The sequence below is a fragment of the Bos taurus genome, chromosome 11 (genome assembly GCF_002263795.3).
Source record: "Bos taurus isolate L1 Dominette 01449 registration number 42190680 breed Hereford chromosome 11, ARS-UCD2.0, whole genome shotgun sequence".
NCBI lineage: Eukaryota > Metazoa > Chordata > Mammalia > Artiodactyla > Bovidae > Bos > Bos taurus.
Window position 1 is genome coordinate 29,431,344 of NC_037338.1, and position 14,614 is coordinate 29,445,957.

The 14,614-nt window shown below is 49.5% G+C and overlaps 1 protein-coding gene across 3 annotated transcripts in view; it reads left to right on the forward strand.

Annotated features, from left to right (window-relative positions):
• The window catches only part of TTC7A (tetratricopeptide repeat domain 7A), a 122,396-nt gene that overhangs the window by 26,223 nt on the left and 81,559 nt on the right, over nt 1–14,614 (forward strand). For 2 of the 3 annotated variants that reach the window (NM_001205500.2, XM_024999189.2), the window contains exons 4-5: nt 5,521–5,651; nt 7,828–7,943. The exons of the other annotated variant lie outside the window; for it this stretch is intronic. In NM_001205500.2, coding sequence (NP_001192429.1) covers nt 5,521–5,651; nt 7,828–7,943 — 247 coding nt within the window. The remainder of the gene's footprint in view (nt 1–5,520; nt 5,652–7,827; nt 7,944–14,614) is intronic. 3 annotated transcript variants of the gene reach the window in all.

Below are 14,614 nucleotides of genomic sequence, written 5' to 3' on the forward strand. Positions count from 1 at the left end.
CATTAAAAATCTTTCAGCTGCAGTAAAATACACATAAAATTTATTATCTGAACCATTTTTAAGTGTACAGTTCAGTAGTGTTAAGTACATTCATGATGTTGTGCAACCAATCCCCAGAACACTTTATCTTGCAAAATTGAAACTCTGTGTCCAGTAAACAGTTTTCCGTTTCCCTCCCCCAGCCCCTTGCAGTCCCCATTCTACTTTCCGTCTCTGATTTGACTACTCTAGGTCCCTCATAGAAGTGGAATCATACAGACTTTGTCTTCTATGACTGGCTTATTTCACTTAGCATGATATCCTTAAGGTTCATCTGTGTTGTTGCATATGGCAGGATTTCCTTTTTTTAAGGCTGAATAATATCCCACTGTATATATATCTTACATTTTCTTTATCTATCCATCAATAGACACTTGGGTTGCCTCTGTCTTTTTGCTATTGTGAATACTGTTGCTATGATCATACGTGCACACATATCTCTTCTAGACCTTTTTTTTCAATTCTTTTGTGTGTATACCCAGAAGTAAAGTTGCTGGATCATATGGTAATTCTGTTTTTAATCTTTTGGGGAATGACCAAGCTGTACCATTTTGTATTCCCACAGTTGTCCGCTTTTGAGTGTGATTTATAAGGGTTCTTCCCAACCTTGCCTTGCGGCTTCCTCTCTTAGGGCTTAAGCAGTCACTTGCATGTCTTCCTCTCTCCCATCCTCCACCTCCATAGGGTGTACCCTTCTTGCATGCCCTGTACTCTTTGACCAGCTGGGTAGGCAGGAGGGAGGGCTCCACATATCTGGAAAGTTCCACTATAGAGGGAGCATCGCGTTCTCCATCTCCACGTCCAGAACCCCAGGCTCCAAGGGCGGGGCTTCTTGGAAGAACTGCTGTCCAGGATGGGATGAGTCACTCAGACTGATGAGGCCAGGGCCAGTCTGTGTGTTGAGCCCAGGGCTGTGCCAGGGTCAGTTTGCCTTCAAACGGAAAGTTTGGAGTTCTTGAAAAAGCAAGAGTTCTTGAAAGAGGAACTCCCCTCTCTCATAGGACAGGGTGTTTTCACAGAAAGACCCCTCTGCTAGTGGAAATTCAGGAGGTGGTACCAATGCTTGCTGGTAGCCCCTGGCTTCTTGACACTTGACAGGGCTGGGATCCACTGGGATCCTTTGGGGGCAGGCTCAGGAGCAGCCTGTCTCCGCCTTGGACCTCGTATGGTCTCACACACAGGGCAGAGGGTGAAGAAACTCGAGGCCTGGAGTCCCTGGTATATTTCCCATTAGATATTCATAGACAGGAAAATGGACTTTCATATGAATCAAAGAGCAAATATAAGACAAAGAAGCCTTTTTTTACGGATAGAACTCAGTGATTGGACTGTGACTCTCACTAGGAGGAGCCATTGCTAGTTCCAGGAAGCTTTTTGGTCTTCTGTATGTTGGAAATTATTTCATACACCACCACATCAATGACTATATCCCCTCTAATTTGATCTTCATTAGTTCCCTAGTCATAATTGCTTCCTTTAAAAGAGGAATATTTTTATTGTTTTTAGATATATTTTTATACAGTTCCTAGGTCTTGAGTGTGTAATTTGATGAATTTGGCAAATGTAGATACCCATGTAACCAACAGCCCAGTAAAGACAAAGAACATTTCTATCACCCCAGAAAATTCCCTCAGGTCCTTTACCTATTGATCCCTTCCCCAACCCCACCCCAGGCAATGACTGCTTAGTTTCTATTAATACAGGTAATAATTTTGCTCTTGTTTAGAATGACATATAACTGAAATCATACAGCCTGTACTTTTTGATATCAGACTTCTTCTGCACAATTATAAGTTCTGAGAGATTCATCTGTGTTGTTTATTTCTGAGTAGTATTCCATTGTATAAAAATGCTACGGTTTGTTTATAAATTCAGCATGAACTGTTTTTTAGAGAGGAAGAAACTTCACCAGGCTCTGCACTCTGCCTGAGTGAACGTGCACATTCCTCTATGCATCCTTCCACTCACTGAACACCAGGTCTTGCTTTCGCTGGGTCCAAAGATCAACCAGAAATGGGCAGAGAGGAAGGGCACACGCAGAGGAGACGCAGCTAAAACGTTCTGCTGGTTTTGGAGTCGAGAGACTTCCGAAGCCTTCAGGGAAGAGGTGGTTTCGCTGTGAGCTTCTAAGGAGGATGGGTTTAGAATTCTCTCCTAGCGGAGAGGCCCCTGCTAGGAGCTGAAGGAACGGATGAAGCTTGGGGAAGGTGGCAGCCCCACAGACAGATGCTTTGTTGCGGCCAGCCCAGCAGGGTCTTGGAACTGGCAGCCTGAACCTGCCAGGCAGCTGGCATCACCCATCCCAGTTCTGGGCCCAGAGGTAGGGCAGTAGGGAACCCAACCAGTGGCATATCTCTGGCCCGGGCTGGGGAGGGCGGGCACAGGATGAGTGAAAGCAGACCCTCTCTGTGTCTTCTGGAGTTGGCTGTGCCCTCCAGCCATCTGCGCTTGGCTTCCAGGCCAGGCCCTGAACATTTCTGTGTCCCGCCATCCTTCGGGGGCATTGGCCATGGTCTCAAGAGGAGAGGCTGGGCCAGCACTAGCAGTGATGCAGGGGACCTGCCTTCTTCCGCCTTCTTGTTGCGTCTCCTCCAGCTCACCCTCTGTTCCTCCTCCCCCTTCAGTCCTCTCCTGGTCATGAGTCATTTGGCAAGAGGCATGTTGACACTTGGTGACCTGGGTAACTGAATCTTTGTGTTGAGCAAGGGCCTTCACAGCCTGTGCCCAACGTTTCCCAGACTGAGGCACCCTAACCTTTGAACCAGTTCACACCCCATCCTGGCAGAGGGCAAGGTCACTGAATCCATATGGGTTGACATCTCGCCAAGAAAAGCAGTGATTCCTTACCTTCTGTTTGTAGAGTACTCTACTTTGTCAGACTTGATCGGGCTTGTCGTTTGTTCAGCCAGCCAGTGCTTGCATCGTGCCTACTGTGCGCCAGGTTGTAGAAAGGGGAGCGTGATGAGGTCTGTGCCTTTAAGGAGCCTACAGTCTGGCTGAGCAAACATGTGCACAAATAAATAAGTATAAAAATAGTGGGGCTGAAATATGTAAAGTGTAGACCAGGAGAGATGCTTGGTTATGCCAGGGTGTATCAGGAGGGGCTCCACAGAGGAGGTGGCACTCAGTGGGGCAGAAGGTGAGCTGTAATTTTGGGTGGACTTTGGGGGGTCCTTACATTCCAGGCAAGAGGAGCAGTCTGAGCCGTAGTCAGCTCAGGCTTAGAACAAAGCACCACAGACTGGCTGGCTTATACCCCACAGACACTTGTTTCTCATAGTCCTAGAGGCTGGAAGTCTGAAATCAAGATCAGGTTCTGGTGAGGCCCCTCTTCCAGATTGTTTGTTATTGTTTTTAGTTGCTAAGTTGTGTCTGGCTCTTTGAGACCCCTGATTGTAGCCTGCCAAGCTCCTCTGTCCATGGGATTCTCCAGGCAAGATCACTGGGGTAGGTTGCCATTCTCTTCACCAGGGGATCTTTGTGACCCGGGCATCAAACCTGTGTCTCCTGCATTGGCAGGTGGGTTCTTTACTGCTGAACTAGATTGCAGGCTGCCAACATCTTGCTGTGTGCTCACATGATGGAACAGATGAGGGAGCTCTCTGGGGTCTCTACAGACACTAATCCCTATCACAAGGGCTCCAGCCTCAGGATTTAATCACTTCCCCAAGGCCAGCCTCCTCATATCATCACCTTGGGCTTTAGGTTTTCAACATGTAACTTTCAAGGGGATACAAACATTTAATCTATAATGTGTGGTGAGAGACAAGGCTGGGGAGTTGACAGGGATGAACCTTGGAGGGTGTGGTACAGAGAGTCAGGAGTTTGGATTTTATACTATAGCAGCAGGGACCCTTGGAGGGGTTGTAAGCAGAAGAGTTTTGGAAGGATCACCCTGGGAGCCAAGAGCAGGATGGATGAGAGCCTGGAGGCAGAACTGTGACAGGAAGGCAATTTATCTCTTTATCTACTCAAGAGATAAAGCCCGAGATAAGGAAATAAGAGAGGGGAAGGGGAGAAGAGGTTTGAAATGTTAAAATGGTCATCAGTTGGATGTTAGGGCCAAAGGCAGAGATGAGGATTCTCTTCTTATCCCTTCCTTCCGTCAGTTCATCTTGAACACCACTACATGTCACATACTGTGTGGGCACAAAGATGAGAAAGATCTGAGTTCTGCCCCCTGAGAACCACCATCTAGGACAGCACTCTCCAGTCAGGACTGTGAGTTGCACATGTCAGGAGGACAATTTAAGCAGACTTTGACCCCTCCCCTGCCTTGAGGGAGAAGTCGGGGAAGTGATTTATTGGTGCATACATTGGAAGGTTTCAGGGTGTAGTTCTTCAGGTTCAAACTCTTTAGGAATCTGCCCTTTACCATCATGTCTCATCTCTGCTCTGTGTAGACTTCATTTTTTTTTTTTAATGACTAAGCGTTTAGTCAATCTTTTTCCTGTCTTAAAACAACAACAGATATAAATATAGTTGTTTTCCTTCACAGCTTTCTCTTCCTGCTTTCTTATAATTCTGGGATTTTTGTTTTTGTTTTGACTTTAGAGTTACGTTTTCTTATATTTAAATTTTGGTAAGAAGACACATATGTATAAAATACACCATCTTAACCGTTTTCAAGTGTAGCATCACATTAATGACATTCACATTATGTAGCTTCGTTTTAAGGTCAGCTTTCCCTAACAATTCCAGTCTGACCTCTTAGCAGCTTAACAAGCCCAGTGGAAGGGGTGAGAATTCTGGGATCGGGTCCTCTTGGCCCCACCTGGCCAAGTGCACACCCTAGCCAATCACTGTGGGCTTGATGATAAGTCAGCCTGGATCACATGCCTGCCCTGGAGGTGAGATAGGGGCTGAGGCTGCGGGATGGACACTCAAAGGGAAAGTGAGGTGCTGCTGCTGAAAGAATGGGAAGTGAATGCCAGGGACACAAAAACAGATTCCCCTGCAGGCACATAGGACCTGAGTGTGTAACGAAGGCAGGGTAGAGATTGGTTGGTTCCTCAAGAGGTCTGTGTGTAAGTGCTGTGTAATCAAGCATCTGTCATGTGCAAGGACTGTGGCAGTGTGACAGTCCAAAGAGACTCATTTGCTCAAGTTGAACTACTGGGGGAGAGAAGAGTTGGATGTAAATAACCGCTCCAGGATGTAGATGTGGTGAGTGCCTGGGGAGGGGTCAGGATTGCTTCGTGGAGTGCTGCCTGGAAGGCCAGGCAGGAGTTGGGCATACGGGTACCACCAGTGTGGTTCCCCACATGGGGCACGGGTGCCTGCTGTCTGCCCACTGCTTGATGCCAGCCGCTGCTAATGCCATTCTTGCTTTAGGCCCTCCCCCGCTTCCCTGGACCTCTGCCTCCCACTGGCTGCTCCAGAGTCTCAGATGAGACCACCCTGGGCGCCTGAGAGGGGGCTGGAGTTGGGTGCCCCCACCTGCAAGCAGGGCAGGTCCGAAGTGCGCCCCTCCTCCTGCAGGCCTCTCCCTGGAACGCCTGCCCAACTCCATTGCTTCCCGCCCCCGCCTGACCGAGAGGGAGGAGGAAGTGATCACCTGTTTTGAGAGAGCCTCCTGGATCGCTCAGGTGTTCCTGCAGGAACTGGAGAAGGTAAGCTGGAAATGACAACCCCGTCGTCATCACTGCCGTCTGCTGAGCATGTGTATCTGTGCACCACCCAGCCCTCCAGTCTCGCCAACTAACCCCATAGGTTATGCTTGTGCAAATTAGAAAAGAGGGCCCTGCACCCATCCTTAAGATGCTCTGGAAACTCCTTATAGTACCCTGATCCTGTTAGCATGAGACTCTTTACTGCCAGCAAACAGTTTTACTAAATAGAAGAGTCCACACTGTCTGTGGGGAGCCGGCAAACTCCTTGATGAGCTCAGCTCGTATGACCAAGTTTGACAGCCCTGTTTGAGACAGCCCTCACAACAGCTCTATGAAGTAGGTATTATATGCATCCCTGTTTAATAGATGATTCTTAGGTTAGTCTGTTTGCCCACTCCTCTCCCCTTGGAGGGCTTTCCCGGGTGGCTCAGTGGTAAAGAATCCATCTGCCACTGCAGGAGACACAGATTCAATCCTGGGTCAGGAGGATCCCCTGGAGAAGGAAATGACAACCCACTCCAGTATTCTTGCCTGGGAAATACCCCCATAGACAGAGGAGCCTGGCGGGCTACAGTCCATGGGGTCTCAAAGAGTTGAACATGACTTAGTGACTGATCACCACCACCCATTCCCCTTGGAAGGGCGCAGTCAGGCCAGTCCTTGTAGACAATCTTCTCAACTCTCAGGTGCCCTGGGAGTCCCTTACTGGCTCCCCTGGTGGGAAAGAGGCCCATTCTTAAAGCTGCAGAAACAGGACTCGAGTGTATTTCCTGGCACAGGTCCACGTGGAGACTTGAGTTGACCTCTGCCAAGGTCACATGCAGTGTTTTAGAAGCTCTTCACATTTGAATTATATATGGTTTGAAGGAAGCATTCAGGAAAAAGAGAAAGTCACCCATTCAGTAGAAGCCTGGCCTTTGGACTCATTAAAGGGGATGATGCAGGCGATGAGCTGTAATGGTCTTCAGGGCTGGAATCAGCACCCCGGGGACTCTGGGCTCACAGATGGGCCTCGATAACTGGTTATGTGGGTCCAGGGAGGGCAGGCCGTGGAACCCTGTGCATTCTTGGCAAGACTGGGTGTGCCTTCTAAGACCCAGCCCCAACCTCTGAGGAACTAAGAATCCTTCTTAAACCTACGTCAGTTTTTTAAAAATAAGGCGGATGGCTCGTTAATTTTTTTCCCCTTGGATCAGAGAGGGAGGTGGCATAGTGAAGGCAGGCCCTCCCAGAGCTGAGCTTAAGTGACAGCTCAGTTAATAATATAGTTGTTCCTCAGCTTCCCCAGAGACCCGGGGTCAGCCATCCAGCTATTCTGAGGTATGTGACAGGGCCAGTGCAGTGCCTGGCGTTTGGTAGGCACTTGAGTGCTTGTTGAATGAATGTACCAATAAATACAGAGCCCGGAATGTGTAGCTGGCCAGACTTGAGTCTGAGATCATGGCTCAAGCCAGCTTTGTGTTCTCAGGCACTTTCTGAGCCTCAGTTTCCTCTGAAGTGCAAATAAAACCAGCATTGAAAGGCTGTTATGGGCATCTGGTATTTGCATGCAGAGAATGGTTTAGACTTATTTTATTTATTTATTTTTTCTGAAGGGTAGTGTTTTATTTGAAAGACAGCATGGACTTCATACATATCCCTTATCAATGCCTTTAAAACCAAACAACTTTAAAATTTAGCAAGTTTCTCCAAGTACAAAAATACACGTTTATTACATACGGTAGTAAAATTTGTCAAGATACACAAAATCAAAGCATTTTAGATAAAGCATTGGTCTAATATATTATAGATTGACAGAGTATAATAAAAATGACATGTAGTCTGTCTTCAAATCATACAATATAATACTTAGTGGGTAGGAAACTATCCACTCAGTTTAAAGCATAGAAGATGCTGAGGTTCTTCCGTAACCATTGCTAGTCTCTGTGTTCCCTTAGATACTCCTGTAACATTTCATGTGAATAGTTAATATTGCTGGAAAGTATTATATTGTAGACTTACTTTAAATGGAAGCAGGTCAGGTTGCATTTGGTCTGAATACTGAGCTATGTGTCCCTGAGGTGCCTGGGGGCTTGGGAAGTGCTGGAGCCGCTGCCACCGCCTGGGCTGAGCCTGGCCCCAGCCCCTCAGCCTTGGAACCTGCAGACAGCAGCTGTCTCTGTGTCCCCCTTGCTAGGTCACAAGTAACACCACATCCCGGCACCTGAAAGGCTCGCACCCAGTCGACTACGAGCTCACCTACTTCCTGGAAGCCGCCCTCCAGAGCGCTTATGTGACGAACTTGAAGAAGGGGTAGGTCGCCGGCAGACGAGCAGGATCTGGTCATTTCTTCCCATCCTGGAAGCTGCTCACAGTGGTCTCGCTGAATCAGGTCCCCCTTGTCTCTTGGGGATGTGTGTGTGGACTCCCTGGAGAGGACAACGGGGGGTTGGCTTGTTCCTGTCTTGTCAGATGAGCGTGCCCAGGAGCTTAGGACCGGGGCTGGGCTTCAGGAAGCTGCTGAAGCAGTGAAGCCTGCACGTGTTGCAGGATGGTTGTCTTTAGAAGCGGAGGTTCCGGGAGCCTGACGGGGTATGGGAAGAGTGAAGGGCAGTGAGCCAGGCGGTCTGGTGGTGGTTGCTGTCGCCTGAAGTGTCAGCTGGTCATTTCGCTTCTCTGAGCCTCATTCTCTCCAAAATATAATGGAAAAGGCAATTCCTGCTTGTTCCATCTTTCAGGGGGCTGTGAGATGCCAGGGGAGATGTGAAAGTAAAGGCTTGGCATTGTTTTGGGGGTGCAACTGCCTGCATATGAGGTGGCAAGAAGCTCGTTCTCCTGTGTGTTGACTGGAGAGCCCTGGGATGCACAAACATGGGCCGAGAACCCCTTTCTTAGTCTTTTGCTCCTTGGGGTTAAGAAGCGCGCCCTCCTTGTGAAGACCTGGTGGATGTTCCCACCTGCTGGGGTTGGGGCTGGGGTGTAGGTGCCAGGCCCAGCGTGGTGTTTCACGGGGTGCATTGGGTGGTGGTGGAGATGGAAGAAGAGGCAACCCAACCTGGGAGGGTGTGTTGCTGGCAGTGTTGGGTCTTTGGCGGTTCTACAGGGCTCAAGGCCTCCACCAGGCCGGAGATTGGCAGGCAGGGGCCTGGGCTTCCTGTGCCCCGAGTCCCTTAGCATCATTACCGCCTTCTGCAGACACTGGAGGGGCTGTGAGGACGTCCAGGCAAGCAGGGGGACTGGGGGAGTGGGGACTCGTGTGCTCGATGGAGGTGGTCACTGTGCAGGCTGGGCGAACACCTCGCCTTTCTCAGGCCTCCCAGGCGGAGGTGGGCCTGCCACACAGGTTCCCTCCTCCCCACAGGTGAGGAAACAGGGTCGGGATCAGCTTTCTTTGCTCTGACTGGCTCGAGTCCTCTGAAGCCCCTGGGTCATTTTTGGTGTGATTCATTTTGTTAAATTCCACTCTATTCATTCTTTTAACATTTTTGGAGTAGAAGACTCTTACACAGGAAACCAAATTAAAAAGGTACAGGAGACAATAAGTTTTCCTTCCATCTCCACCCCCTGCCTCCTGGTTCCTCTGTAGGCAGTGTTCCTAGGCTCTTGTGTCATTCCAAGATAGTTAGCAGCGTTCCTAAGTGATTATATGCATGTAGTATTTTCTTCCTTTTTAAAATACATATTCTCCCATTTGCCTTTTTGCATTTAAAATGTATCTCTTGGAGATTGTTCCACATCAGAGCTGCCTTTTCTTCACATTGCTGCATAGTATTTGCAGTGCCCTGTAGTTCATATGTCCTACTTCAGATGTCCTCAGTTTACTGGGAACTGGTTTACTCAGTTCCCGACTGAGGAACAAATAGGTCACTTCCAGACTTGGGCTCTTTTCAGCATATTCCAGAGTCCAGAACAGAACCACACCGGTGCATTATTTCAGTGGGAACCTACAGGGTAAATTCTAACAGAGGGACTTTCTGGATTAAAAGGTATGCGCATTGGTCATTTCACTAGAGATGGCCAGCTTAGACCTCACGTGTGTGTTAGTCGCTCAGTCGTGTCCGACTCTGCGACCCCATGGGCTGTAGCCCGCCAGGCTCCTCTGTCCCTGGTATTCTCCAGGCAAGAATACTGGAGTGGATTGCCATTCCATTCTCCAGAGGAACTTCCCAACCCAGGGCTCAAACCCTGGTCTCCTGCCTTGCAGGCAGGTTCTTTACCATTTGAGCTACAGGGAAGTCCTGCTTGAGCTACAGAGATGGCCAGCTTGGACCTCGTAGGGGTTTCCATTCCTGTGCCACCAAGATGTGTGGGAGAGGCTGCTCTGTAAGCTCTCACAGCGCAGTGCAAGCTTTTTTAAGAAAAGTTTTATTGAAATATAGTTGATTTACAGAGTTGTGTTAGCTTCAGGTATACAGACAAGTGCTTCAGTTGTACATATATGTACATGTATTTGTCTATATTCTTTTCCTTTACAGGTTAATACAAAATATTGATTATAGTTTCCTGTGCTATACAGTAGGTCCTTATTGGTTATCTATTTTTTATATAGTAGTATGTGTATTTTAATCCCAAATACCTAATTTTTATCTCTCCCTTCCCCAAAACGAACAATTTATTGATCACTCCTTCCTTCCTAGTTTATATAAGTAATATGTTTATGGTGGAAAATTTGAAAAATACTGAAAAATACAAAATAGACAAATTAAAAACCACATATTCAATCTTCATATCAGAAACTGGCAAATTATGACCTTTTGACCAGTCACCTGCTTTTGTAAGGTTGTTTTTAAAACACAGCTCTCCCATTGGTTTAGATAGCTTTTAGATCTATGGCTGCGTTAGAGCAACTACAGAGTTACATGACTCCAAGCCTAAGATATTTACAGTCTGACTCTGTACAGAAGAAAATTTTCCAGCTCCCATACTCCAGATAATCACTATTAATATTTGATATATGTCTTTTCACATTTTCCTATGTATAGATATACAGGTGTATTTTTTTCTTTTTTTTTAAACAGCAACAAAACAGTATCATAATTTATAGGACGCTGCTTTCTGGCCTGCGTTTTCCACTCAGGGCTTGGTTGCAAGCCTCTTTTCTGCCCTTGCTCATCGCTTTTCCCTATGAAGTTGCTCCCTGTGGGGTCAGGGGAAGATGACCAGGCCCACCCTGCAGGTGGGCTTAGAACTTGGTGGGCTACGTGGCTGGGACGGTCATCCTTGAGCTGGGCTTTGAGGGAAGGGAGATTCCCAGGGACAGGAGGAATCTGGGTGGGGCAGAAGATAGGATGGGGCTGAGGATTCTAGATGGGGAACTTGGGACACTCCAAGGCAAATACACCTGGGAAACAGTGAGTTAAAGACTTCCCAAATCCTGTAGGAACTCCAAGGAGCTTGAATGCAGCTGGTAAATTTTCAGGAGGAGCCAAAGGCGTGTAAAGTTTTCAGCTTGGTTTGACATGGAGCCCTTGTTTGGGATGGAACTCTGAGGGGGATCAGCCGGCTGGAGGCATGGTTTCTGGCCCAGGTAGCTTTTCCATCCAGCAGGCATTCCAGTCCCATCAGAGCCACATCCCATTTGGGGTGTTGGAAGCTCTGAGCTTCAGCGCTTAATACCTGGAAGAGAAGGAAGCAGAGTCCTTGCCCAGAATGCGGAGCAGGCCGTGGCGAGGCCACTCCCCGGAGGCAGAGGTGGCTGAGATGGCCGGAGGTGGGCCCGGGCCTGGGGACAGGTGGTCCTGCCCCAGCTGGACCCCAGCCTGGAGGAGACCTGTGCCCCTTCCTTTCTCCCTATCCTGCCCTCCTGATAGAGGCAGTGGGTTGCCCCACAAGTCCTGTCCTCCAAATGGTAAGAAAAGGGAAACGGTCCCGGCCAGGGACACAGGCTCCCTCCTTGCTCTTCCCTCATACGCGAACACCCAGCCCAGCACCCTATTTGTCACAGCTGCTTAGAAAGTCATTATCATTTATTTGTATTATTTTTTAGAAGCACTCCACAGCTAGATGGGCAGCTGCCTCAAGCTTTAAATTTACACTTACAAAGAAAAAACTCTCAAGTGCTAGGCCAGGGAGGTGGTGGTGTCCCCATTTGGGATGCAAGGATCAGGAGGCCCAGAGAGCCGAGGCAGTTTTCTTCCCAAGGGTGGTACTGGCCTGGGTGCCCCTGGGTGCCTCACACCAACCAGGCCAGGCAGGTGGGGCCATTGGGTGGCACCCTGTCTCCTCTAGCTCCATCCACCATCTGCTATTTTGTTCTTATTTGATTACTGAACCTCAGTTTCAGTGAGATGGTGACCTGGCAGGCTGGTTCCTGTTTTTACTGCTCAGGCAGCTGCCACCTGGCTGGTTCCCTTTAGCAGGAGACTGTTGTCACCCTGATTTTGCAAATAAAGTTTTATTGGCACATAGCAACACCCATTATTTGCATATTGTCTCACCCACAGAACTGAGTAGTTGGGCTTGAGACTGGATGGCTAGTCCTAAAATATTTATTCCCTGGCCCTTTACAGAAAAGAGTTTGCTGACACCTGCTCTCTGCTTAAGAACTCCTTCCTGTCAGGGCCTTTCGCAGGAGAAGAGGTGCTCTTTTTCTGTAGGGGAGCCCTGTGGAGCAGAGGAGTAGATTTTGGGGGGAGGGGACAGTTCTTTTTGATGGCATTGCATGGCTTGTGGGAGCTTAATTTCCCGACCAGGGATGGTACCTGGGCCGCAGCAGTGAAAGCGCCAAGCCCTAACCACTGGCCTGCCAGTGAGTTCCCCAGGTGGTTCAGATTTTAGCGTTCTGTGCCCTTCATTCATTCATAAGGAATACTCCTTTTGCTAATACATGCCACGCGTTAAGTGCTGAATTTGTGCATTGCTTGCTTGTGTACTTTGTCTTTCCAGCACTCCTCTGAGGTAAGTACTGTCATTCACATCCCCACTTGACAGATGGGAAACTGAGGCACAGAGAACACAAGTGACTTGTCCGGAGCAGAGCTAGGACTGTGTATGCTGGTCTTGCCTCACACCATTAACCACCAGGCTACACTGCCCACAGCAGATACCAGGTTAAGACCCCATGGCCACCCCCTGAGGTGCTCACAGCCTGCCACATGTTCCTGCGAGTATGCCCCTGCTTGGTGTGTGTGGTCTCAGCTTCTGGTTTGAAGAGTCGGTGGTCATCAGAGCAGGGCTGAGGAATGGGGAGGCACTCAGTGACCCTGAGTGCACTCTTCCTCTGCCCCCACCCTCACCTCTAACAGGGGGTCTCTGTCTTGCATCCCAGGGTGTGAGGGTCCAAGAGGAGAGTGGGAATGAAAAGACACTGGCGTATGGAATTCAGAGCACTGTTAACTCCGTCTCCATTGAGCTCCCCTTCCTTTCACCCCTCAGGGCTGCCTGCTCCCTTCCCCATACCGGTTTTTCTGCTGGTGTGACGAGGTCAAGGTGAGCATCTTGGACAGCCAGGAGGGAAGGAGAGAGCCAGCAGTTGTCAAGCACATGCTGTGTGCCAAGCTGGACCATGTGCTCTGTGAAGGAGGTCATGTGACCCCCGGGGCCAGGGCTCAAATGAACTTGAGTCAGTTGCTTGACATCACTCCCTGGGGTTCCAGCTTCAGATTTGAGTGGCCTGGAAACCCACGCCACTTAAGGTTTCGGGGGTGTCAGAGGGCAGCCATGGCACCTGTGGGGTGTGTGGGAGAAGGACAGGGTCCTGATGATCCTTGCTGTGCTGAGTCAGGGCTCCGCTTCCTTCTCTGGGACCCTGAGTCACATTCTTAGAGAGTGGCTCCTCTTCCGGAACCAGGCCTGCTCCTCCCTAGAGTAGGCCTGCTTCCTGCCCTGTCTTTGTTCCGCACACTCAGGCTGTGTGCGTCTGTGTGTGTGTGTGTGTGCGTGCACGCACCCCTTGTGGGCAGAGGCATTAACCAACCATCACCCCTCCGGGAAAGCCCACATCATTTTGCTTCGTTTTCTGTGGCTGTCACTTTGTTCCCCTGTCTTTGTCCTCTATCTCCTGAAGCACAAATTTTGGTCCTTAAAGCCAGGATGCCAACTCCCCCAACCCCTGCTCCACCCTGCCTCCCACATATAGACAAATAGAGATTGAATCATCATTTGTTTCCCAGCGAACAGCCCGAACATTTGAAAGCCTGAGTGTGAGGAGCAGTTCTCAGGATGTTGGCAGCAGCTCGGTCCTTCCCTCTCTGTTTCCTATGAACTCATCCAGCCCAGAGGTGACCCTGGAATGTGACAAAGATAAAGTAGTCCCGGGTGCCTGGGTGGGCTTTGAATAATGTCTTTACACCTTTCTTCTTGATAGTCGCCAATATTTGTTGAATACTTACTGCATGTCAGGCAGAATGCTGATGCCTTTACATGTAATCCTATAAAGTTGGAACTAGTAATATCCCCATTTTCCTGAAGGAGAGTTTAAGGAACTTGCCCAAAGTCACAAGGCCAACAGTTGGTGTTGCCTCCAAACCTGGTGCTGAACTGTCTGTCCCACCCCACAGCCTGACCGCACTTGAGAACCACTGTCTTAGCTCAAGGTGCAAGAGGCAGGGTCGGGGGGAGACTGGGATGCAGATACCTGACACCCCCGTCACCGTCTCTGGAGCAGCCCTGGAGAGTCTTTTAAAGGGCTCCAGAGCCGTTTCCTGGTGGTTAAATTTCACTCCCATTGTCTGGGCTCTTGGGGTGTTTGGGAAGAGTTGGGGAAAGGTGGCTAAGATGGAAAAGCCCTGAGGAGAGCCCAGCAGCTCATCTCCCAGCTTGCTGCTGAGAGCCCTGAGTGTCGCCCCCAGCCGCCTGGGCCGGATGAGGACCCTCCTTACAGAGCCCGCGTCTGAGCGGGAGCTGTAGGAGCCGTGTGTGGACGGTGGACAGTGCCCTGTGCTGGAGGAAAAGAAGGCAGGGAGCTGGGCGCCGCCTGGGACAGGGTGGACTCTAGGGAGACACTGTGTTCTGACAGGCTGGGCGGAGTGGAGTCCCTGGGGCTC